The 27,902-nt window shown below is 35.0% G+C and overlaps 1 protein-coding gene across 1 annotated transcript in view; it reads left to right on the top strand.

Moving 5' to 3' along the window:
* Dys (Dystrophin) overlaps positions 1-27,902 on the top strand; it is a 923,162-nt gene that overhangs the window by 691,152 nt on the left and 204,108 nt on the right. Inside the window, exons 50-51 of the mRNA XM_090409612.1 lie at positions 6,908-7,062; positions 17,050-17,239. Of these exons, the coding sequence (XP_090265738.1) occupies positions 6,908-7,062; positions 17,050-17,239 (345 nt within the window). The remainder of the gene's footprint in view (positions 1-6,907; positions 7,063-17,049; positions 17,240-27,902) is intronic.

Below are 27,902 nucleotides of genomic sequence, written 5' to 3'. Positions count from 1 at the left end.
ACACTTTCATATAAGCTATCAGTATTGTCTTCTCGAAAAATTTCTTTCTTTTTGAAAAAAAAAAAAAAACTCTTTGAAAACGTCCGGATTTTCTGCTCCCGTTGATGGACACGACTTCCATATGATGTCCCTTCGTATGAATATCATTTACGTACATCACATTCAGTCATAACAAAAAATACGAAATGCATCGTCTGATGATTTACAGTCTACATTAAAAAAATTCGTACGTTTTCAAAGAGGGTTATTTTTTTCTTTCTTTTTGAAAAAAGAAAGAAATTTTTCGAGAAGACTAGTCACTCGAGAATTTTCTTTTTATTTAAAAAAAAAACGAAAGTGGTAACGTATTTAAAAAAATATGGATGCTTTTCCAGAATTTTCTTACTATTTCAACTCTGTAGTGAATTTACTGTTGCTGTCCTCGCATCTGCATTCAAAATACGTCGTTACTGTTCAGTGACAGGACTATCGTACTGTGACTGCCCTTTCCTCGCATGCAGAACAAGTTTTCTAGAGGGAGAACTCCCCCCACCCCAAATGAAACTTTTCAAATGACTCAATAATTGTATTTCTAATATTGCGTTTGTTCATACTTTTATTCATACTTTGTTTTACTGTGTGTGTGTGTGTGTTTTAGCTCACTTATTGATAAAATTCTTCGGCTGCAAGATTGAATTTATAATAATAATAAGTTAGAAGTAAAAATGCTATATAGCAAGGTTAGTATTATATGGAGCACCCCTAATTAAGGTCATTACCACATACACTTCATTAATGTATTGATGCAACTGAGTATTTAAGACTAAAAGTGGAATCACTGATATATATTCAGTAGAAGGAAGAACCTACTTTCAGAAGTTGTAGGTATGCTAAATTGTCTAATTGCTTTTGTTTACAGTTGAATCGCAGTTGACCTTGAACATAAACGAGTAAGATATGCACATATATAGAGCACGGCAAATTATGCAAAATTCTACCAGCCCAAGATCCCCATTTTTTTCCCTTTTTCCTCTCTTTTCCTTTTTTTTTTTATTGTGAGACATCTTAAAATTATACAGACTTTAGAAAGCCAAAGAATAGATCATAACACTTAACTTTATTGCAGAGCCTTATATACCAAAAAACTACAGACAGTTAAAAATAATACCATTACAATTTCCAGTTATTTCAGTTATTTTTCCTTTGTGTGCAGTTCTGCTTGTGTTGATTTCTCATACACCTTGTGCACTGAATATTATTTATCGAGGCTCTGGATAAGAGATACCTCATCGATTACGTCATGGTTATTAAGACCATGTAGCTCTATAAACCCGGAAGTGCGCTAAGATGAGAGGTGATGGCTGTAGAGCTATAATATGTCGGCACGTTCACATGATATAAATATGGGTGTGGGATGACGTCAGCTTGGACCGGATACGATGTAAGGAGGCGGCTGACTGAACGGTTGTTCCAGTCGCTAGTTAGAGTTACTAGATGTTAATCCTCTCCATTCGTACTGTGAAATGGGTCGAAAGTAATATCCCTATTAAGTTTGACTCTGATTCTGCTTATAAGCTTAACTCCGGGTGGAGAATAGCAGACGCTGTTGACAAGCAAGAAGCTTGTCAACAGCGTCTGCTATTACAGTACACTAAACTTGAATTACCATTTTCCCAATTTTTTAATATAAAAGTTCTAAACCTTTTATAAAGGGATATCATGTTCCATATATCCTTCAACATTTCAGCACATTAAAATTAATTAAATCTGTGTTTGAAAATCAACTAATTAACTGTGCAGTCATGCCTACAGTGCTAGCCATGCACATTAAACTGAATACGGATGTTTCTTAGTAGCCTGAAGAAAAAAGAAGCATTCAATAAACCCAGATACCCCCCACGTCACTACAGTTTTTTTTTTTTTTTTTTTTTTTTTTTTTTAAATAGAAAAAAAAAAAGTCATCCTAATGCTGAAATCTATCGCTCCATCCCGACTTATTTCAGAGCTCATTGGCCTCTGTCGGGCAGAAATATTTAAGAAGACCTCGATCTCTGAATGCTTTGGCTATCAGCCAAAAGATAACTAAAGATGATTATAGACATTCATAAAAAGCGAAAAAAGGTGTGTGTTGTTTTATGAAACTGATAAGCGCATATCTAAGATTCTTACTAGCATCGAAATCAGCCATCAGCTTGAAGCTTTCCAAATTCATTTTATTTAAAAAAAAAAAAAGTACCTCCTACACACATGTTCACAGTCAACTGCTATCGGTTCACTTCCAGGGAATCGTCCATAAATTATGTAACGCTGTTTTTTAAGCCCTCCCCTTCAGTCACAAAATGGGACATACGATATAATAGACTTTCAGCGTACTGTCATCCTTTCTCTGATAAATGAGCTAACGAGAGGTCTGGATGGGTCCGTGCGTACCCTTTTTAAGTTGGGGAGCAAGGATTTGTTAGTAACTGATCCCTCTTAGTAGGAAATCTAAAACTAATACTACCAACTAACAGCGACAGATTTCTCTGTTAGGCACTTGCCTTTCTTAAGAAGATCCCATCCCTTTTTTTATACTCTTATGTACTAAAAGTACTGGGATTTAATCTATGTGGACCTTTAATTGTTTTCCTATTTAAAAAAAAAATAGAAGAAAAAATACGTGTTACTATATCTAGTGACTCTGTCAACAAATGAAAAGTTTTAAAATTAATACATACAATTTAGAACTATTGTTTATATCGATAATGTATTCTACTATTCGTATTTCAAACTGATAGAAATTAAAAATTTTTATATATTAAAAAGGCATTGAAAAAACATTGTTAGGTATGTGTTTTTAAATTGAAGATGGCACGGAATTTAGTGCTGGACTTGACTGAGACGAAAAAAGCAAAATTTGGAAATGTGTAAAAATGTTGACGATTAAGAGCAAATATGTGAGCTTAGAAATATATATCCAGTAATGGAAATGAGACATAAATAGAGTCCATAAAAAAGATGAAGAAAATTAAAAATACTATTCTAATAAATAAAGATTTTCATTAGTTAGAACTTAATTTTAGCCTTAGGTTGGAACACCTGGGCGGGTCCATTGCCATTGAAAACTTTGTTTTTTGTTGGGTTTTTAAGTTATGTTTGTAAGTCATTATTGAAAACCAATCAAGCAAGACTGTGGAAACAAAATGAATAACATCCGGTGTTTAAACTAAAATCATGATGATCAAAGTAATGATATAATGAACGATGAGAAGCTATCGAATCGAGAAATAGCCATGTTTTCTACCAATTTACGAAAGCGTAAACGGCTAGAAATGACTGAAAAATGAGAGGGGTTGGCGAAGCGAGCACAGCAAATAGCGAAACTCAATTGAGTATGAATATATGCATTAAAGAAGAGAAAATGAATAATTTCTGATTTTATGGGACAACTCTGTTAATGCCTTCTTAATGGCTTTTATCCAAAAAGGGAGTAGGTGGATTTTTTTTTTTTTTTTTTTTAGTCCTAACGTTTTTGGAAATCGGTGAACAGCTGGTTCATTCTTCTTCCCTTTATCCATTACCAAAATCTTACCTCACGGCTACTGGTGGTATCGAGAAGAGAGTCCAACAGGCTGGTCTGCAACATCTCGTAGTCTTAAATCGTATTATTATCTGAAATACTGTACTCATGCGATCAATGATTTTTCTCTGAGTTGCGAAATTAAAAACTGCTAAAAATCGAAAACCGGCTTGGAAAAAGTTTCTCTAGTCGGCATTTCATATCTCTGCATTTGATTCATATTTAAATATTTTGTAATTAAGTTTTAAATGATATTAACTGTTAAAAATATGAATTCTGAAATACATGCATCAGTTGACACAAATTTTAAAATGATCTATTTTTAATTATTTGAATTATTTTCAATGTGGTTGGGGGAGAGGAGGGCAATCGGCCTTTTCATCCATAATGATTTCTGAGCAGAGATGAAAAATGTCTTACGGTCATGTTTTTTTATTTTCAAGTTAAATTTCGGACTCCGAAGTTCAAAAACACAGAAGAATCATTCAGAAAATCACCATTTCCATAAATGTAACAGTTTTAGATATTACTGAAAAAAATCGAGGAGCTTTTCTTTCAGTAAAATGAGATTTTAGCCTACTCTTAGCTATTTTATATGTATTTTCCGAATTGGCTAAATCCAGTTGGTTGGAGATTTCCGAAGAAAAATGTGCTTGAGTAAAATTTTGAGGTATTATATTTTGGAACTCCTCCATTTCTGAAATGCTTTTGAGGCCTACTACTACTATAACCTTTTGAAATTACAGATCTTTGCAATCACTCGGGATAGGACTTTGTTAAAAGTATGGAATTCCTGAACCCAAAATATGGTACTGCAGATGACTAACTATAGAAACCAAGCTATTTTAAACCTTGTTATCTTTAACATTTATTATACCCAAGGTAAAATATTTTCTACATTTATATCTCCTCCTGAGATTTTTATTTAATAAGGTTAAAACACCTTATGGTAAAATACTTATAAGCTCTGTCTTACTAAAATCTTGGTATTTCTAGCCTGGCTCCCACTGATAAGACCTTGATGGGGGTCGGAACTGGTGGGGGCTGGGTTTGAGAGGCTCTGCTTGGGAATAGGTTTTTGCCTGTCTCTGAGTAGGGCCACCGCTGAGATTATGGCTCTGGCTGGTGGTGGGGTGAGCCTGCCACTGATTAGAGCCAACGCTGAGAAGTTCTTCTCGGTGACAGGGTGAGCCTGTCACTGAGTGGAACAACGCTGAGTTGGACGGTCTTTCGGCCACTACGAAGTGGTCTAGGGATCGTCCTAATTTTTAGAGAGGTCTTTACTTAAATACATCTCAATAAAGGTCGAAACCGGTCTGGGTAGTGGTCCCTTGCCTTTAATACAAAGCATCATACATCTCCTCCAGGAGATGTGCTTTGCATTAAGGGTAAATATTAAGATTAGTGATCAGTGCTTATACTACTTTTACCATGAGTTGCCTTGGTCTTGCACCACGTGCAGGATCAGCTAGACTTGCAACACTTGCAGGCGCAAACTTGACTTGTTTGTCTGTTTGCTTACTTGGAAAATGGAGTAAAACCAGGTTTAAAATAGCTTGGTATCTTTAACATTTATTGTACCCAAGGTAAAATAAATACTTGAATAGGTAATTTTTAAGAAATGTTCTGTTTTGGTGTGAAACTCCATGTAGCATAAAATTGTCATCATTATAGAAATTCGTTCTATTATAATCGAAAATCGTTCCGCATTGAAAAGTACCCTACTTTTCAATGCGGAACGATCCCCCCCCCACACACACATCTCAATTTTCAGACTGAGTGGTTTATTTACTGTTCTATTCGTTTTGAATAATGGTCTGAAACTTGCTAATCATCGCTGTCTTCCTCTGAGTTGGAAACATGGTTTACATAATTAGTTTCCTTTATAGAGATAGGTTGATAGGAAATTGTAGTAGGGCGCTGTGGTTATTTCCATTTATGTTCTCGACTAATGGCTGAAATCCAATATGATGCTACAGCATTTGCGAGATCTTTAATTCATAATTTTCCTTTTGAGTGCTGTATTGTTAATACTTATATACACACCCTCTGTCCAAAAAGAAACCGAACTTTTCGAAAATAGAAGAAACTAGTGAAGCCCCCTGTTGTATCTTGTTGTCGAAAGCGGCAATCTTCATTACTGTTGTGTCAACTGTTTATAACATTTGTTTCATTACAAGTCGAGTTATAGTGCCAAGAGTGGCAGTGTGTTTTGACGAACGGTCGGAAAATGAGTTTCGAACAGAGAGCTGCGATTGACTTGTGTGTTAAACTTGGTAAAAGTTTTACCAAAACGCATCAAATGCTTCAAAAATCATACGGTGATGAATGCTTATCCCGTACTCAAGTTTACGCGTGGTTTAAGCGATTTCAAAGTGGTTGTGAGACGCTTGAGGACGACGAAAAGCCAGGCCGTCCAAAAACTGGACTGAGCGAAATTAACATCCAAAAAGTGCGTGATTTCATCAAAGAAAACCCGAAATCGTCCGTGAGATTGATTGAAGATAAATTGGGATTCCCAAATCAACTCTGCACAACATTTTGACCGAGAGTTTGGACTTCGTAAATTGAATTCCGATTTGTTCCCCACAAGTTGACTGACGACCAAAAAATGTATCGAATTGAACACTGCAAGGACCTCATTAAACCCTACGAAACGTAGTGTTTTGAGTATGAGCCCGAAACAAAGCGCCACAGTGCTGAGTGGAGGACCACCAGAAGAAGGACATCCGCAAAAAGTCGCTTGGAGAAGTCAAAAGTAAAGACAATGCTGATTTGTTTCTACGATTCCAAGGGCATTATCCACAAAGAATTCGTTCCGCCTGGCCAAGCGGTCGATGGTGAGTTTTATCTCGAAGTTTTGAAGCGATTGATAACGAGAATTCGTCGCGTACGGCATGAATATCGTGACGACCGACCGTTCGTCAAAACACACTGTCACTCTTGGCACTATAACTCGACTTGTAATGAAACAAATGTTATAAACAGTTGACACAACACTAATGAAAGTTGCCGCTTTCGACAACAAAAAAGATACATCAGATGGCGCCACTAGTTTCTTCTATTTTCGAAAAGTTCGGTCTCTTTTTGGACAGAGGGTGTATATATAGTTTGATGAGATATTTACGAATGCTTTATTTATTTGTATTCGCTGCCTGTCGTTGAATATTAATGCCATATAAGTTAAAAGTTGGGTAATTTGTTTTTTTGTGTTGTACCTTTTAATGCCCGGTAAATGACTGCAGCAAATGTAATGTGAGAACATTAATTTAAACTAAATTATATACATTTTAAAATCTTTCAACTCTTTGGTCCTTTCCGTATTGTAGATTTGGCTCTAATTATGTGTTTATGTGTATTTAATTACAGCTTGTGCAGGCCGAGGTGGGTCAATGGAAAACGGCGGTGGACAGTGTCACGAGGACAGCACATAAAATAGCTGCAGATTGCCCTCACGACGATGCTAACAGATTACGAGCCATCGCGGATCGCATCAATCAGCGCTATGCGGAGCTCAGTATCAGGCAAGACTATAATACAGTACATCAGTGTATAATATTATATCTATTTATAAAGGTTCTGTCAGGCTCTGTAATATCTCTTTGTCTTGAAGCGTCCATTAAGGTTGTCGTTCGTTGTTCGTAATATGTCTCTTATACAGATACTTCTAAAAGTTCTACATTATTGCATCTTTAAGTTTTCTTTTCTTTTGACTTTTTTACGCTTTATATTATTATTATTATTATTATAATACGGTGGATTTTGCAGTAGAAAGTATGATATCCTGTGAATGTCTTAGACATTTTTCAAGTTTTTCGTTCTATGCTGTTTTGATACATTGAAAAATTATTAAAAAAAAAAAAAAAAACACCCTTAACTTTTGAAACATGCTGTGACTGAGGCCTCCTTTTCATTTGCCCAACCTATCAGGATGCCTGTTATTATACAAGATATAGCTTTATTTCTTGTACATAATTGTTTTGTATACATTTATGCAATTGTCCTGAGCATGTAACTTCCATCCAGGAATAGTATTTTTTTGTAAACCTGTAATACAGTCATCCAGTGGGCAGGCAAAGCATTTTTTTTCCCTATTTTTATTTATCTTTACACAATCCGGAAACCCTATTCTGGAGCCCAAACATGGACCTTCTTTAAGCCACTTCAGGCCTCCAATAAGCAGGGCGGTGTTTCTCACACAAGGTGATGAAATTCATCTCCCACCTAAAGACTATCACATACTTCAGTTTAAACAAGCTTCGGTGCGTTTCCTTGCGAGTAGCAATTTCCAAAATTTTCGGATCAGAGACTGTATAGTCTCTTCCTACAGTCTTGAAATTATTATTATTTATTTATTATTATTTTTTTTTCACTTTTGGGGTCCTTGTTATATTAGGAACCCGCTAGTTTACTAAAATTAGCTCTGCCTATGTGAGTGGGATGTAAGCTTACTTAATGCTTTCTTTCTTTCCTTTTTTTTTTTTTATTTCTTTCGATGTTTCCAGATGTGAACTCCCATAATTTTGTATTGCCTTTATGTCCCTAAAAAAAGGTGTATGTTATTAATTACATTATCGATGTAACATTCAAACCAGTTAATTTGACTAATGTAGATTCGTTAATGATGCGATGTTAAATGTTTTTACATGGCAAAGTATTTAGAAGATAAGTTTATGGAAGTTTTTTCACTTGGCTGTGCTACTAATTATATATTTGGTTTTATTCTTTATCCACGTGTAAGCAAACAAAGTTGACTGAGGCAACTCGTGGTAAAGGTGGTATAAGTTCTCATCACTTGCCTTAGTTAATAAGCAAATAAACCTGTATTTTTTCCCTTTTATTCTTAGTCGACGGAAGAATGTGACAATTTTTTTTCCCCTCCGCTTTTTGGGATGATATCCTGCCTTATAATTCTCATTGCCTCTTCTTCTCGCTTTACGTGTAAGCTTATTTCATTTGCTATACTTCAATTCTTAGGCAACGGAAGAATGTGACTTTTTTTCCTTTGGATGATGCCCTGCTTTATAATTCTCATTGCGTGCCAGAACACATAATAAATAAGCGGCATATATTGGTCTAAAATCTATATATAATAACAGAAATAGACTACTACTAATAATAATAAATGAAACATTTCTTAGAAGTACAAAAGGTAATAAATAAGCAAAAAAAAAAGAATAAACAAATACAAATCAACGTAGAAAACGTGCTTCATTTACATGTGCTTTATACCCATCTTTTACAAATGTAAAAGATGGGTATAAAGCACATGTAAATGAAGTATAAAAATATTCGAATTCATAAAACATGCATAAAACAAGGTGATTTTTGAAAGCATATGTACAATAAGCGAAACCAATAAGCATATAATTTATATCACATGGCAAATGTTAATGCTCTATAAATATTTAAAAACCAGCGCAACACGTCTGGGTAGTGATCCTTCCCTTAATGCATAGCGTTATACATGCCCGAAAGGAGATGTGCTGTGCATTATGGGAGATACTAAGGCAAGTGATGAGAACTTATACCACCTTTGCCACTAGTTACCCCAGACCTGAAAATACTATAGGCGCAAAACTTGTTTGCTTACACTTGGATAAAGGATAAAATCAAATATATAATTATTTAGAAGATAGTTTTATTAAAAACTTTCTTAAAGATAAGTGATGTAGATCTTATTTTGTTTGTTTTAATAAGCAAATATACCTTGTATTTTTTCCCTTTTATTCTTAGTCAACGGAAGAATGTGACATTTTTTTTCTCTCCATATTTGGGATGATGTCCTGCCTTATAATTCTCATTGCTTCTTCTTGTAGCTTTTACGCTTAAGCTTATTTCATTTGCTATGCTTTATTGTATGCAATCTGTCGATCGTTTTTTTTTTTTTTTTTTTTTTTTTTAAATCTATAAATGGTCTGTTATTTTTATTTGGTTTTATTCAAATTTCGTGTTAAATTATTCTTATTTAATCGATTTTTATTTTATCGAATTCTGTTTTATTAATATTTTTCTTAATGCTTTCATTTCATATGTGTTTATCTCGTATTTTTGGTGTTTCTATTCTTGATTCATGTGCATAAGTTAAAGTGATCGAACTACTGAATTATATGTTTCTACTTTTTTCTTGGATCTTTATTTTCTCGTATAGATCAATTTCAATATCGTGATATTTTGTTAACCTTCAGGGATTATCCTTTTACTTCAAGTTGTGTTATATTTTCCGTGTTAACTAGGAATTTAAATTTGATTACTAAATTAAAGTACTCGTTCCAATGTTTTTCATTTAGTTCCGATTTATATCTTCTCGATTCTTTTGCAAATCATTATTTTCTGATTCCTCCATCGATATTTTCAAATTAATGCGTATCTATTAAAATTTAAATAATTGCCATCGTAACAGGTTTCCTCGCCATAGATTTCCCCAGCAATTCAGAAGTCCCTTATGGTTCAGTGCACCTGTTCTCTTCCTCTTGCACATAAATGACCAGTTGTCATTTATGTGCAAGAGGAAGTCCTATGTTATGAATAGGATTTTGACTAAGTCCTATTCATAACTCTTTACATAGCATATTCTATTCTTCCTTCTCATTTGAAAAACCTTGTAGTGCCGACTTATTAGAAATCTCAAGATCCTCCATAACTAATGCCTTAAATTCTGATCTCTTCACTATTTCGAATTTCAACGCTACCAAACACGATTATGTATAATTTTCCGCATCTCATATCACTTCCTCTTACTTTCGATAACACTAGGATATGAAACCATGACCTGATTTCTCTTCTTGGTGGATTTGCACCTCCAGCCTTTGACACAAACACATTTCAGCCCTAGCTTCTACAGGCGACAAAAAAACTCCATGCCTTTTCTCGCACAAGGTACTACTTTTCATCTATACGACTCACTGTATAACCCATCCCCTGCCCAAATAAAAACATGGAATACTCACACATTTGGGGTAATACACCCAAAGCTTCACTAACTTTACTGATGCTGTTCAGAAGAGGGTAATCGGATTAATTGATATTGATGACTCTCTCTCTCGCGCACACACAGAATCACTCCAGGCCCTCTCTCACATCTGTTCTGCCTTGTTCCTCTTCAAGTTCATGGTCAGCGCTCTGCTAAATCGGTCATTCTCATTGATCCGCTTTCTTTCAAAACTGTAAGAACATGAGCCAGTACTGGGCCACTTACAAACTTAGCGAACTAACTGCTTCTCGTCTTTCATTCCACCCTCCCTCGCTCTGAGTTCTCTCAAGGCTATAATCTCCAGATATTATAAAAAACAATAATAATAACTTCTTCTTTCTTAAAGCTTCAGCTTCTTGCGTCTCCAATATTTCAATGTTCCATTTTGGTTTGGTTCAAATTCAATTTCTTTCCATTCTTTTGCTAGCTTAACTATTATTTTTGTGACCATCCTATTAGCATGTTGATTTCATTCCGGTCTTCTCTTTTTTTTATCCATGTCACTATATTTCTTCATTCTTCTTACCCTCTTAGGGTAAGAAGAATGAAGAGAAGCCGGCACACATCAGTGTCAAGTGTGGATAAGAGGGTAAGATATAATGCCGGCCTCTTTAGCGTATCCGCTCTCCATTCGAAAGGCTGCGGATTCGAATCCATCCTAAGGCATGGATGTTTGTGATTGTATTTCACTTTAAACGTTTACTATATATGTACACTCTCTCAAATGTGGAGTGGGTCACCATGAAAGAAGTAGACCTAACCTTCCCGCAGTTGGAGTGGCCTTCATCTGAATATATAATGCAGGTTATATATTGATTCGATGCTAATATTTTCAGGACACCTTGAAATCTTATTCAATCGAAAGTGTTTTGTATGCCAGCGAAACACAAATATTAGCTTGTTATATTATATTGCTTTTTTTATTTTTATTTGCTTTACAATAACTATGGCATCAATACATAGTCTTCCTTTACGAAATCCACGTTTTTAATTGTTATAATTTAGTCTTCTAATTCATCTTTGATAATAACTTTTTACTCCTCAACAGTTTGATGATTCCCTTTTAAATACTGTTATTGCAATGTTCATCCTCCATTCGTGGGCAATATGTTTAATTCAATTTCTTTTGTTTTCAGTCATTTTGTTTAGCTTTATAATTTACCATTTCGATATAAATTCAGTCAATTCCACCCGATTTCCTATTTTTCAGTGTTGAGTGACTTATTTTATTTAATTATTGTTTATTTCAATTTTATCTATGTTTTCTGGCTGTAATGTTTCTCCTATTTTTATTTATTCTTCCTCTTTCATATAATGAAAAGTCACTGTTCACTTTCTATGAGTATATATTTATGTATTCACACGATTATTTTCTTTGATTTCGGATCATGCTTCATATTTCTTTCTGTGTGCTATGAATTAAAAGTCACATTCCATTTATTTAGAGGAACTTTCTCGATATATTTGTTGTCATGTTGTATCAAGAATTGACTATACAGTCATATTTGACTGTATAGTCAATTCTTGTAAATGTTTCTTAAATCATATTGTTTTTGTTTCTGATAGTATTTTTATTTCTTTAGTACTTAGGGAGAGGATCCATTTTGTTTTGCATTTTCCAGTTTCTTTCTTATCCTATTGTTTCTGTATAGTGTTTGTTGTAAAATCTTCCTCATTACCAGTAACATTTTTCTTCCAATCTCTAATCATAAACTTATTTTGGTAAAGTATTTTTATACTGTCGGATGTGGACAAGGAGTTTTGTTCAATACTTCTAGGTTGCCTGAAAGACGACCGTTATAGGTTCCATTATAGTGTGCCTTTTATTCATCATTTAGTCCTAACTAACTTTTGAAGACTAGTGAGCAGCTAGCTTCTACCCTTAACCAATGACAGAATGGCTGACCAACACCTATCAGTGATTTTAATTGGCATCTGGACAACAGACAAACTACTTCTCGTAGTTTGGAATACTGTGAGTTCTACGGTTAACTGTCTTGAGGTTTTTTTTTTTTTTTTTTTTTTTTTTTAACTCAAGAAAATCGATTCTAGTCACGGATTAGAGTTTTTTTTCTAGACCTTTCTTTGGCTGCTTCCTGAATTAATTGATTTTCGACAAAGGAAAATAGGGAATTTTTTTTCCTCTGAAACTTGGAATTTTAACCTTGATTCTCAGAATAAATCGGCCATATAACTCACATAGTACGCACTTGTACTATTGTGCATAAAATGTGAGTTATATGGTGGATTTATTTTGAGAATCAAGGTTAAAATTCCCAAGTTTCAAAGCTTTTCATCGAATGAAACCATTCGATGTTTCATAAACCTTGTTGTTTACTTTTGAAACACACTCATCTCATTGAATTTTTTCCAAAAAAATATTGCCATTCGATCGAGCTGCAATAGTACTATAAATCCAATACAGAAAAGTGTACTAAAATATGAGAATCGATAACTCAACTCTGAATAATTCCTTGCTGTGTCATGTTAATGCTGTGCCTACTAATTTAATGTGATATGCAACTTTGTTTTACAATATGTTTTAGTTTAAGGTTCAGTTTGGTTAATACTGGGTCGATTTTGTTTGCAAAATTTGACAAAGCGATTTAAAATTATGATAATTCCTCCGTGGCTTAGTTTAATCGAATAAAGTTTAGTATTTAAGATCTCTCTTATAATTTGGAGTCGTGTCAGTTTTGCTCTCAGTTAGATATTTTAATCAGCAAATCGGGTTACGCCTCCACTATATGAATGCTTTTGAAACCTGATAGGAATACGGTGGTAATCCTAATTCTCATAATTTCGTGTCTGTGTATTGCGTGTGTTCTTCTGGCCTGTTTTGCAGTATGAAAACCCCCAGTTTCCAAGAAAAAAAAATTGATTACTTCTGTTTGAGACCGGCTAATACACCTTCAGATGAAAAGCCCTGATAAAGGTTTTAATGACCAAACTTTCCGTCTAGGACTATCTTCAGTTCTTAGACGGGAGTCGAACCTAGGTCTTTCCAACCAAAGGACATCGTCGAAACCGACTGAGCCACGAAGACGAATATTTTATGATGATGTATGATTATTTTCTTGTTTTTAAAATATTTTTTCCTCTATAAATTGAATCATTACTGATAAATGCATAAGCCCTTACCAGAAAATTTTGGGAATGTTTATTAGTAATAACTCAGATTTCCGTCTGAATACAACCCGGTTTTTGTGAAAGCAGATTGGCCATATTGATTGATTGATTTGGGTTCTCTTTTATTGAAAGATTCCTATTTTATACTTCTAGAACGGGTTGAGTGATGTCTGTATGTGTTCACGGGGCCGGTTTACCTGTTCTAAGGGACAAAAAATCCGAGTTTCCTGGTGAAAAACCCCTCTACCTCCGTACGAGACCGGCTAACTCACCTTTATCGAAAGAGACCAGATAAAGATTCTTCACGTGATAGACGGGAATCGAACCCGGGGCTTTCCGACCAAAGGGCTTCGTCTATACCGATGGATGCTCCTGTTGAAAGATTATAAATGTTTAACAAGATTTTACATTGGTGTCAAACATATTTTGAATCTTTTCCAAACTTCTTACTTCTCCAGAGAATAATCCATTGTATCCTTCCATTTGTCATCGTCCGTAATTACTTCTGTTAATATCAGTTTTTCAATCTGACTGGTAGTGTTTTGTTATTAGAAGAATTCTTAATTCTCTTCCGATTTTTTTTTTTTGATTAATATTGTGATTGCTTTTACATGAGATTTCATGGCAGACGGGCAGCTCGTGCATGGGCACTACGGAACTGCAGCACCCCCAATTTTTCTCGATATATAAATATATTTATTAATTTATTTATATTTGCTTGTAATATTTAATTTTATCATCAGCAATCCTATATACTTCTCTTATTTTGTATAAAAAATGACAAAAATCCATCTTTTGGCACTTAGGAGGGCGAAGGACTCTAGCAGCACTGTGTTTACCAGTGCCTATCATATTGCTACGCGCGCAAGCATATGCACGTCATACGAGCTATTAGAGTAATGCGGCACTGTCCGTCGCGCAGTTCCACTGTTGTTTATATGCAGTTTGCGCCAGTAGTAGAGTGTTCGTAGTGCTTATCGTGTTTACTCCGTCCCTCTAAATATTTGGACATTACAATTAAAGGATTTAATTGTAATGTCCAAAAATTGTAAATCCATTCCTTTAATTGTATTGTAATTAAAGGAATGAATTTTATTTTAAAGTAATTTTGAATTATACTAAATTGTATAATTTTATGGATAATAAACAATATTTTTTCATGTTTAATTTTTTAAAAATTTTCACCATAATTTTGATATTTTATCCAAACACGTATACTATACACTGTACTTACATTATGTATGTAAATTTCAAAAGTTGCAGCATTTCCACGATTTCAAGCCACGAGCCGCCACTGATGGCAGATACATAATGTTCTCTATATGTGCAGCAAAATTACTTAATGATAGCAAATCCTTAATCTTTTGTGGTTAGTAACCGTTTACTCTTTTCATTAGAATGGAAATTTTCTCTGAGAAATACACTGACAAAAGAGTATTACTCTATTTTTTTCTAAATCATTGAAAATGCATATTTAAACAGAAGAAATTCCAAGTTTTAATCTGGGGCGCTGCTGTGATGAAGTGAATTATTATTCATTTTCGGAAATTATTCAGAATTGTTCGTTAGTAAATATTACATGCTTAAACAATTGACCCGCACTACACATATTGCAACAAAGGTGTAAAACGGAAAGATTATATTTCGTTAACTGCGTTTCTTTACCAAACATACGTGCTTCACTTTGTCACACATTAATAAAGTGACGGGCTATTTACTTTTACTTTTTTTTATTTCTATCTGCATATTGTTGCGTAATATATTTCTGCAGATCTTTCAGATATTGACTTTCCAATATATCCATATACAGTATTCCGTTTATCTCAACTCTCTCTCGTGTGTATGTGTGTGGTATAAACGTTTTTGATTTATTAAATCAAGAACAATCGTGAACGACACTGTTAATGATTTATTAAATTTTCTGCATGGGTTCTCTTTGTTCTCATTTATCAGTGTGTTGATATTGCACGTGTGAAATCATTGAATGTTTGCTAACTTGGATCATCAGTTATCACTTTGCTTTGCCCCCTAGTCAGTTTCCTCTTGTAGTTGCAGTCATTAGTAAAATCACCTCTTTGACGTCACTTCGATTCGATGAAGCTTCATAGTGAATTACCATAGTTCTTTCTGATCATTTCCATTCAATATTAACCTTGAACTTTGGTAATTTTAACTTTAGTAATTACTGTTTCCTTTTTAACTCAAAAAAAAAAAAAAAAAAACGGGCAGCAGCAGCATAGGACAATCCGCTACTTTTGTGCAAAACCTGCTTTCGCAAGGAGAGAGAGATAATTCATGCTAGATTTAAACGATGAAAAGCGAAACTCTGATGACCATATCTTACCATTCCTGTTTCTATTATTTGCCCCTGAGCGTAATAAAAAATTCCTTGATATTATATATCTTGACAGTTTTCTCGACTCCGATCTATCTGTGAAATTTTGTTTTTCTTTGGATCTTTAGTGTTTATGATGTACTGTTTTTCTAATGGCTTACATCTGTGAATGAAATAGAAATTATTTCAGTAAATAACAGTGTTAGAAGTTCGAAAGTTGGATTCCAGATTCTTTTATGAAATCCTTTTTAAAAGAATCCTTTTATAAAGATTTATTAAAGGATTCCTTTAATTAATGCAAAACGAAAAAACGAACTTCGAAAAAGGAAGATTCTATATCCTTTAAATTGCCTTCTCAATCATCCCTATGGAAAGACCGAACCGAGAATGTATCCTCAAAATGTATAGGAAGAAACCATTGGCGAAGTAACCCCCCCCCCCTTCCAGCTAAGGGAAGTATCTCAAAATGGCGACCTTCTAAGCTTTTGCTGTTAAAAACTGTTGGATTTGTATTTCATCTATAAAATTGTTATATGAAATTAGAATTAAAATATTTCAAAAAAAAAAAATGTACAGCTCAGGAATATGCAGTAGAACCTAAGCACAATAGCAATTTATTAATTGAAGAACAGTTAATTGTGTCAAACGAATCTAAATCTATGTTTTGTTTTTATCGAAAGAATATCAAATTATTGCCGATTGTTTGATCTATGCGCCAATTTCTTTCTCCCCTACTCCAGAATCATCCATTACCATATGTAGTTCTTGTAATATTTGTGAACATAACTTTTCCATTGGGAAGGAGCAGTTATTCTTGCATGATGCAGTTTATAGACTTTTTTATTATTTCTCTTGTCGAAATTCGTAATGGATATGAACCACCAACTTTATTATTATCGATTTTATTGTTAGACAGACCTTTCGATTAAGAGTAAATAAACAACGCAGAATTTATATTTGGAGTAAGTCAAGGAATTAACATTGTTCCATAATGCGGTTTATTAGTTGCATGATTTTTACAGTTTCCTTCAATCACGTATCTTATGTTTTGGGGATTTCTTTTTTCTGCTTTAGTGTTCAGGCAAGAGGAAAAGCCTTACTAAATGCTCTTAACTCTCTGCAACAGCTGGACAAAGCTTTGGACCGTTTTCTAGCTTGGTTATCGGAATCTGAATCGACATTAGAGATACTGGAGGCAGAAGAGGAAAAGTTTGGACCTAGGGATGATTTCCATCACGCACATGGCTGGCAGGAACACCTCAGGGTAAGCTAGATGCTCACTAATCAATCTGTAATTCATACTTAATGACTTATAAACAATAAGTTTCATTCCGTGCTGCTTCCTCCTGGTATTTTATGTAGAGCTAGTATGATATCTTCTGAATATGTTAGTTTTAAAAGTAGTATGTGACCACCGCTTGACAGAGCGGACCGTCTGGAATAAGTCGTCAACGCGTTAAAAACGTAGGAAATATAACTTAAAAAATGCAGATGCATTCACGAATTAAGATGTGTAGCTCAATGGAAGTGGCGCTTGCATCCTCTGCCCTAGGCCGCCCGTAAATAGACTTATAGTTCAAGTCTAGTTGCTGACTGGAGGAACTTTTTCTAAGCCTTTCTTACCGGTTCCCGAATTAGCCGATCTCTTGCACGGTCAAGCAGGTTTTTTTCTCCCAGAAACTCAAGTTTTTTGCCCCATAAACTAAAGAAAATCGACCGTAGAATCCACATTATTTCAGACAGTAACACATCCTGTTAGGGTTATGTACCAAGAGATAGCAGCACTTGTTTACCGGTCTCTTCATCGGTGGCCTTGTATGAATAGTGATACTCATGGGCAAGCTGTCTCTGATTCGCTCCAGAAGCTAGATAGGTTTAAAGGCCTCGCCTATAAGGGAATAAAAGACGTTAGCTTATTATTTTTTATTTCTTTATTTATTAGTAGTGTTGAGAGGATTTATCTGTGATTACATTCACTGTAAGCAAGTAAAATCACTGGTGCCCAAATATAATTCTGCTGCTTGCTTCATCTGCACGATGAAGTTACTCTCGTCGCTGACCCATGAAGAATGTAGTTTGGTCTTGTTTAAAATTAAGACCAGTACATAGCTCTTGCTGGTTAACATTTAAAATCAAGGTGGGATTTTGTCGCAGTTCTAATTCACTCCGATAAGTCACATTTCGTATTCTTAGCTAGCATTTAAACAGCCTTTCTTTTTTAATCGTATGAAACTATAATAATATTTTTAAAAATCCGAACGTCTTCTTGACACTTACATGTAAGTATGGTTTACTCAAAATTTTGAGTTCAATCCTGCTAATTTTAAAGTTAAAATAGCTATCTATCGCTTACACACACACACACACACACACACACACACACACACACACACACACACACACACACACACACACACACACACACACACACACACACAGCATTGGTAAGGAATACGAAAACTGATTGCACACGAGGCATTTTTCTCACAATAGTCAGCAGCATAGAATCACTTGTGTATCGCTTACTTGGATTTCAGAAGACTACTTTCTTATGAGCGTTTATTTTTCGTCTTTGCTGCTTTCCTACCATCCTATATTTGACGGCTTATTGTATCTTTTCCATGATGTATATGTATGCAGGGACAGTGATAGAAAAATATCTCTCATTAGTCAGTACTGTCAGTTTGCACCATCAAATAAATATTAACTAGTTATTGATGCTGTTAGTTATGCAGAATGAACATTAAAATGTGGAAAAGTGAAATCTTTCTTAGAGAAGATAACGTGCCATATTACTCTGAAATTTAAAGATTATCGTCACACTTATTGACTAGTAAGAAGTTACATCTTCTGTTCAATTTTCACTTTTTTAAACCGCTGTGTGTGTGTGAGAGAGATCGAGATCATGTAGAAGGTATACATTGATCAGCGGTTTTATGTCATCGAATTCTTTTCATTTCTTGCCGCTGTATGCAGATATGATGTTTGTTCCCAGCTTTTTGTATTTTCTCCAATTCTCTGACCTTTCCCAACCGCATTCTTGAACTTTAAAAAAAAAAAAAAAAAAAAGCTAGAATCAGCTTGGGAAAGGAAAAAGTCGCGTAAGTTATCGAGTTGTTGTTATTCTCCAATAATCAATTTCCGAACTTCTGGAAAGCCGCCAATTGCTACTTCAACCAGAATAACTGAGCGCAGATAGGACTGCAAACAAGGTTCCTTTGGTTGAATTTTAATGCTTGTTGAGAGGTACGGTCGGGAAACCTTCGGCATGCATATTGCACAGTGATGCGAGCTGGTAGAGGTTTGCTCTTTGGGATTGCGTGCGTATTGAGGCACGAAACTGGAGTGCATAGCAACACGCAAAGTTTGCTTTACATTTCTTTGATGTCATTTATCCGACTTCAATACAGACAAAACGTAAAGTCGAGTTACAGGAAACCGTTTAACATCGAAATCATGATTAGCGTCGATGTATGCTTGTCTTGTTCAGACCAGACAAAGCCATTTTGATAGAGTGCATTGCTTCGCCACGGTGCATTTATTATTGTCAGACAAGTCTGTTATATTAATTCGATTTCTAAGGCTTCTCCTACCTCCTTTTATATTTAAGTTTGTAGAGTATTGCTAGGACTATTTATCCTCAAGACACTTGTTTCTCTTTATATTGTGCTCGGATGACAGGGTTTCGAATAGATTTGCGCTAACTAATATTCGCAATGACTTTGATTACGAGTTAAATGAATGCCAGGAGACTAGTTATCTTCCACTTAAAATATTCAAATTATTGCACGAACTAACAACAACTAGATTAGGCACGTAGACTTATGGCATCAATTATATCCAGATTATTGAGTCGGAAATATTTATCTTTCACCTAGTTGAAATATTGTATTTTGCGTTGCCCCATAAATGTACTTATGAAATCGGTTTATATCTTTTACGGAATTTATTTACAGGAAAATATTTAATATTTTTCACGCAGCAGAAACATTGCATTTTACGAGTATATTGTCTCAGTATTTGTGCTCTACAGAGACATCCGCATAAAGAGTCTGTTACATCGATATATGTAAGCTATTATTAATTTTCTTTTACAGAAAAACTGAAGCTAAAAGATTCGATCGTTATAAAAGCCATAATGTAATGTATAGTTTTGTGTATTAACTAATAAATATCCTATTATTTCATCTGTTTTACCTGCGAGGGATAGAAGCACGGTTTAATGATCTCAGATTAAGTGATTTAGCAGTCAGCTAAAAAAAAAAAAAAAAAAATCGGTTGGAGAATGAAGATGGGTGAGTCGAATTCTGTAGTTAGATATTACTAGTATGTCTGTCTCTCCTCTTAAACAAACACACACCGTTTTATTTCCCGGATGGATAGCTGAGCAGTTAGCATACTCGCTTTTCAACCAGCAGGTTGCTGATTCGAATTCCGCTATGGATATGGATATTTTGTGAGTGTCTTTAGGTGGAAGGTGAATTTCACTGCCCGGTTTGATACTACTGCCCCCGTTTATTGCAGGCCTAATGTGGCTTGTATAAGAACAGCGTTCCGGATTCCTAATCCTGTGGTCTTCTCTCTTCGAGAGGGTTGCAACTGATTTCTAGGGAAATATGACGCAAGGTAGTTTTCCGTTGCCTTCCTTGCCGTAGTATATTTTATGACTGTAGTCGTGTGTTCACAGGGCCGGTTTGCCTGTTTTGAGTTACCGGGAGGGGAAAGCCCTCTACCTCCATATGAGGCCGGCTAACTCATTTAGTCGAAAGAGACCAGATAAAGGTTCCTCACGTCATGGACGGGAATCGAACCCAGGTCTTTCCAACCAAAAGGCTTCGTCTATACCGACTGAGCTACGGAAGCTCGTTCCTGGATTATCTGCAAAAATAAATAAATAATTTGAAAAAAATCTTCTAGCCCGCTCACGGTATTAATGTACCTCAGGTTTACAACCTTTCGTGGGTAGGATTTACAAAAATAAAAAAATCACAAAAGTAAAGAACAAAAATAATAATCCGAGTGACGTGTGGGGGAAAAAAATGGAATTCAACAGTAATTCTGTTCCGTCTCTGCAGCACTTTAAGCCATTCGCTACAATGCATAGCATGTCGGAAATGCAAGTTCTTTCCCTAGACATACATAATAGTTAGCAAGGCAAACTTTCGTAGCTGTTCCGGTGCATCGGTGTGAATTCTTAGACAAACATTAAGCTAGTATAGTCGATATAGCCCATGTTTAACGACGCGAAAATGTTTCAGGTGAGCTTGACAAATTGTAGGGTAAGTTTCAGTTGATAAATGAGGTGGCAAGCGAAGTGTTGTCAAAACTTCGAAGATCGCTTGAGTGATGTAGGAAGAGACAGGTTGTGGCGGCATGTATAACAATATTCTTTAGCAGGTCAGGTGCATGGCACCACATCACTGCCAACTGGCACATTAATCCGTTTCAGAAAATGAGTCGCAGGAAGTATAGACTTGACATGCTGTCTGTATTTTATGTAACACTGCTAATAAAGTTTGAAAACAACTGCGCGAGTAGACAGGAGATATATGATATTATGCTTGTTACGAGGGAAAAATATTAATTCGTATGATAATAAAATTAAAGCAATTTTACTCTGCATTGTGATTTTTTTTTTTAAATAATAATAAAAATGTATCTCTACGATTGGAAAACTATAGCCTATTAATACTGTAGGTAAGATAGATAATCCTGGAATTCCGTTTTTAGAGACCAAACATGGAATATTTTCTCAAGCCATTTCAGGTCTCTAACAATCAGAGTGAGGTCTCATACCAGACAATAGAAATCATATAGTAGTTAAAACTGCGACGATAAAAACAAAGCCTTCTTTTAATGGGGTTTGTCGAGGATCGCAGAAGAAACTGAAAAAAAAATCAAAAGGATAATGAAATAAATGTTTTTTTGAAAAGGCTATACTAATAATAACAGACACGTTTAAAGGAAGCAGCATGAGAAGAGTAATACTCTTAAATTTCTTTTTCTTTTTTTTTTTTTAACAATTATTGAAAACGCAAAAGCATGGGGAGGGGGGGAAATATCATGAATGACTTTCGGACCTAAAAATAAAATCGCTTACTGTGTAGCCACACAAATCATTACGGACGTTAGCTTCAAATGACTAGAGTAGGCAGATTGATACAATGTTGGGTACGGCAGCTGGGCGTGGAAATCCAGCTCTAGCTGGCCGCAGCAATAACATAAATCATATAAATTGCTGTCGAGGCTAGCGGACTCTGGTGGCGCAAAATGGTTTATTCGGATGAATTGCACGAGCCATGCGGAGCTAATATCTCGTGCGCATGAATGCGCTTCGAAAACGCGCTTCATTAGAGCCATCACATATATACTAGGAGAAAAGAGAGCAGTTTTGTTAGCTTATATAGAAAAGAGAGAAAAACACAACGCACTTTTCGACTTCAACAAGTGAGCGACAGAATAGAAGGCCGAGTGAAATGACTGCACTGAAGATGCGCGTAAATTTAATTTAAAGAACAGCGAAGTGATTGAAAAGATTAAACATAATGGATAAACAGGTAAAAATAAAACCGAATCAATCTGTCGAATGTTCTCTTTAGGACATGCAAATTGTGATCAGCGAAATTAGACGAAATAAATTTACATTATAGAAAGAAAAAACGTAAACTTATAAATATTTTTATGATAAAGTATACAGTATTATTTTTCATGTACAGTAGATCGAATTCAGGGTGTAAGTGAACAAGTATAAGTCTTACTACAGCATTAGCGAGACTTATCCTTTGAGGTTAAGATCATTTCTCGTAAATCCAGTTGCAAAGCTTGCAAACAAAAACGTCATGGTTGGTTATTTATTTATTTTGAATCACTGCCGATGCAATTATTATTATGAAACCAGCGTAAGGTGTCTATTGGGTATTTGTGTTTTCTTCTTCTTCTGTCTTTTCCTGGATTAAAAAAAAAATAATCTGCCGTATCCGTAGGAGGCCTCTAACTCATCAAAATTGAAATGCTCTTATAAAAGTTATTCGCGTCCTAGAAGGGTTCGAACGTAGGTCTTTTCCACCCAAGAACATCGTTGGTATCATCGACGATGTTCTCGGGTTGTAAAGATGACCGATACAGCAATGTGGAAAAATATCCTGCAGAGTGTGTTCAAATATATGGAAAATATTATTTCCTCTTAGAGTTGTTGTTTATGACTACGCAGAGGTAGTTGTGGGTATAGGAAAATGGATTATGTCATAGTTGCGTGATATCGTTAAAGAGGGAGAAAAAAATCCGCCTTTGTATAAGGTCATTTAACTCACTTGCAGTTGAAAAGAATTTATACTCATCGCACTATGAAATTCGAACAGTTTTCCAATCGAAGAACACGTGGCGTTGTTCCGAATCCGATACGGAATCGTTGTGACCTTACAGCAGACTTCTGTCCGGTATTTAGTAGTATTTTAGACATAAGTCGGGAAAAAGTGATTTACAAGATTTTTTTTTAATTATATCACGAAATCAAACTTTCATGAAGTTTTTAATGAAGTTCATGGAACAAAGGCATCTGTACCGTTTCATATAGATAGCGTTACGGAAGTCATTTTGCATATATTAACTATTCTATAAATTAAAAAATAATTACTTGTCGAAAATAATGTGTGACATTGTAATATGAAATTTTAAAACATAAATTATTGTTAGACTACTAGTGGAAATTATTATTATTTTGTGAACCTATCTAGACAACAGTCTAATATTAGCTTGAATGTCGGTAAACCATAAGTAGAAGTCCATTCTGCGCGGTCTTTACTTCCAAATTTGGTCCTAATGTATCAGTTTCCTGTGCTGTCTCTACCGCTTCTCATGTGTTACACATCACCTTGAACTCATAAACCAGAAATCCTTGAATATCAATTGTCTCTATTCCGACTTTCCGAAAGAGGAACTTCTTTCATTAAGGTCATTCTCCTCGGCGACTTCAAACATCCATTACTTGAATTCTCTCTCTCTTTTATTCTATTTATATCAAACTGGGAGAGATTCCGAAGTATTTGCTATCAGCAATACTCTGACCTAAATAGTTGATTTATTCACTAGATAACTAGACAATCCTCGTTACTCTTCTGATACATCCGATCTTTTCTTTACTAACAGTCCTTCTATATCGTTGATGCCATCTGTCGTTTGGATAGTTCGGATCATAATTTGGCCTGGATCTTCAATGGATTATCTTTTCCAGTACTATTTTCAACTTCATTTTATTTGCAATTTCAACTGAGAGAAATTCCACGTTTATTTATTTAATTATTTTATTTTATTTTAAAGGATGCAGAACCAGAACTGCTCTGATCGAATTACTGCATAATTCCTGCCTCGAATGAAGACGATTTAATTCTAGTCTAGCTTCCGTCACTTTTGATGAGTTAGCCAGTCTCTTACGGAGGTGACATGGCTTTCCCACCACTGGCTAGGGAACACACGTAATTAACAGAATATAATGTTTGGCTTCCTATCCTTGGTTGCTTCGCTTCGTAATTCCAATTAATCCAATTCAATCCACTACTTTTCACCCAAACAAAACTGATGGAATTCGCAGCATATCACAGCTGGGTAGAAAAATCCTAAATTTTCTTTCGAAAAGTTTTGCTTTGTCCTTGCAAGTGTGATTTAAATCAAAATTTCAGTAGAAGAAGAAATACCAAATTTTATTTAATTATTAGATTTATACTCTGTTAAATTCAGAGGTTATTATTATTCTGTATCCTTTCGATTTCTCCTCTTTCAACCCAAACTGAATGTATCGAAAAATGTCTGTAAGGATACCAAATAACGAAAGTTATAGACAGCAATCATCCAGGCTGAGTGGTGTTATTTTGTAAGCCAGACCGACGGAAGGACAAAATGTATTTAATAGGTGCTTAAGCATTTCAAAAAATGCTATCGCAAAATCAAAAGCAAACTTGCCTCTTTTTCAAATGGCAGTCGTTTTCATTGGTCACGTAAGTACTACTGTCGGCAGTCCTACCGCTTTCACATCCAGTTTTCCTTAATCCGCAGATAACGATGACCTCTTTGTGTTGTCCCCCCCCCCCCACTTACAGGTCTTGTAGTGAAGATCTGGGTAAATCAATCGCAACATTCCTATATCCCCCCCCCCCTTTTGAAAGGTATTTTGCTATAAAGAGATCTCTATAATCTTTTATCACTGCTGGATATCCAAGTCTTCTGACTGTAATTGGCATCCATCTATCCGTATATGGCTGTTCCCGTAATCTGTTATTATCTTATCCTTTCCTACGATCTTTCAAAAATAATGAGGAAATCTAATCCAGAGTTATCAGTTATGGATTGCCGTAGCTCTTAATTCTCAGAGATATCATTTCTTTCCTACTACCCCCAGTTGTTAATATGTGCGCGAAAAGGTCTGAAACCCATGCGGCTTGCTGTTCTTGACAATTCCAAGGTATTTTATCACGCCTGGCTTAGGGATATTCTGGGTCAGCACTTATTGCATGTTTTTTCTTTTTGCATCATTTTTGTGAATTGGGTGGCTGATTTCCTTTCTAGTCTCTCATTCCTCTGGGCAGCTTAAGAAGAAATTTTCTTCAAAAAATCCATTTTCTTCTTATATATTGTTGTTGTTTAAATTGTCTCCATATCTGCTGGACTTGTGTTTGTCAGAATACCTGATGCTTCGCAAGGCTATTGTAGAGCATCACGTGACCGACACACACATTTGGAAGCTTTTATTTAAACGGCAAATGAAGGCGGGGAGAGGTATTTCGAAAGGAGATTAGCTCAAAGGTCTGTCCTAAATTTGAAGTGTCTATCATATTAGGGAAATAGAAGCAAAAAAATTAATGCTTGAAAAATATAAAGAAAGAAATGTGTGAAAACTGGATAAATCGGTTATTCCACGCACTTTTCACTGCATGAGAAAGTTCGTTATACTATTAAAGAGTTTAATAATGTTATTTTTAAAGTTAATGGAAAAACTGAATGGCAGCTGTGGACAATATCTGCGTCACTTATTGAAGCTGAATCATCAGTTAATGCAGGGGTTCTCAACCTTTTCCAGTGGCGTACCTCTATATTTAATTCAAGATATTAGATGTACCAGTAAGGCAGTGGCTCACATACCACCAGTGGTACGCGTACCATAGGATAAGAATCCCTGAGTTAATGATTATCTAATTTATTGAGCTCTATACGGATGTGGCAATGTGGAATGCCTTGTAACCACTTTACCGAGGTATTCCTTATTAAAACACGTTTCTCTAATTGTTTTTAAATACAGAAATGCAACAGCAGAACGAACTACATTTTCCGAATTACACACTGTTCGCTTCCTGTACATTTTTCATCACTTTGCAAGATTGACATTTTACGCCTAAGTCGTTTTGATCCGAGCCAGCATTGGCTTGGATTTGTTGTGAAACATTCATTCTGTTATATAGTTGACAGTTAGGTAAATAAATAAATCCACTATAGAATTGACAACTGGTAATAGTGAAAAAGGATAAGAGATAGAGAAATATATATTCGGAAATTGCAGACGCATTCGATATTATCGACATTTTGAATACATTTTCAATAGAATTTGGCTGTCCATTTTTTCTCCAGTAATCTCAAGATTTTGTTATACGGTTACAACAGTATAGCAAAATCTTATACTGTTATAAAATCTTTCATGCTTTTTGTGTTCTCCACAATACTTACGTGCATTGTCTGTGATGTTAAAAAGGAACAAAAATTTTAAATCATAATAAAATTGAAAATGAAACAAGCGAAGGGCGAAATTATAGTTATTATAAGTTACCCAAGGAGCGTTGACAATGTTAATGACTGAGAAAAGCATTTTATAAAAACCGTTGCCTTTCTAAGAATTCTACTTGTTGTATGCATACTGGCTGTATCATATCACCATATGATAATTGCTATTTTATAGTTGGTTCGAATCATCAACCGATTTGTGATTATTAGCATTTTCCTAGGTAATAACATGAGCACGTTCCCAAAATAAATAACTAAAAATACAAAATTCAATACTTCAATCAAAAAAAAAATGTAATTTTTTTTGATTGAAGTATTTTGATTGTCTGATTTCAGACAATTTTGATTTCAGATTGAATTTTGTGATTGTCTGATTTCAGACAATCACAAAAATAAATAAAATAAATATATTTGGAAGCTAAAATCGAACTAAATTGGTAATTTTATAATGATCGCAAACAAAAAATTTCATTAAAATCCGCCCAGTTAGAGCACATATGTTATTATGCCTACAAAAGGACTGAGACAAAAAATCGAATAAGTTTTTGCAAAACTCTCCGAAAAATGCACTACTAAACAAATTTTGAAGGCATGCTTTTCTTCGCGAAAGATTTAGCCATTATTCACATACTCTGTATTTAGTACAAAATTTTCATTGTTGACGCAGGACTGCTGTGTGGTTTTACATAAAGTTCTCGAAGGCATTTTTGTTGTATGCTGAACGATAATATCCGTAAATCATATCAGTAAGTCATATACTGTATACTTAAATCGACCTTGAGAATTTCATCTTCTGAAGATAAACATGAATGATAATAATAAAAGTTTACGGTTCCAAAGTCGATAAACGTCATGGGTTTCTAATATGCAAAAAATTACACAATTATAAAATCGCCTAACATCAAAGTCAGATCTTTGTTTAAGGCAATGCAATTATGATAATGGCCATGATGATGATATGTGTGCTGCGACCACTGCTCGTAGCAGCCTAAGTTGCGTTGTTGCTGCACTTAAATATTCGATATGGTTCAGCCTAAATGCTAACAACTTCAGGCATTTATATAGTATGTATGGCGCTCGGTGAAAAACGTTATGGATTCTTACATTGTGCAAGCATTCCATGATTCATGATTGATAAAACGCCTGCAAAATACACAGACGTT

The sequence above is a fragment of the Typopeltis vanoorti genome, chromosome 19, assembly GCF_054136105.1.
Source record: "Typopeltis vanoorti isolate ZY-2024b chromosome 19, IOZ_Tvanoo_1.0, whole genome shotgun sequence".
NCBI classification, from domain to species: Eukaryota; Metazoa; Arthropoda; class Arachnida; order Uropygi; family Thelyphonidae; genus Typopeltis; species Typopeltis vanoorti.
Note: the sequence above shows the minus strand (reverse complement) of the source record. Positions and strands in the feature narration are given on the sequence as shown.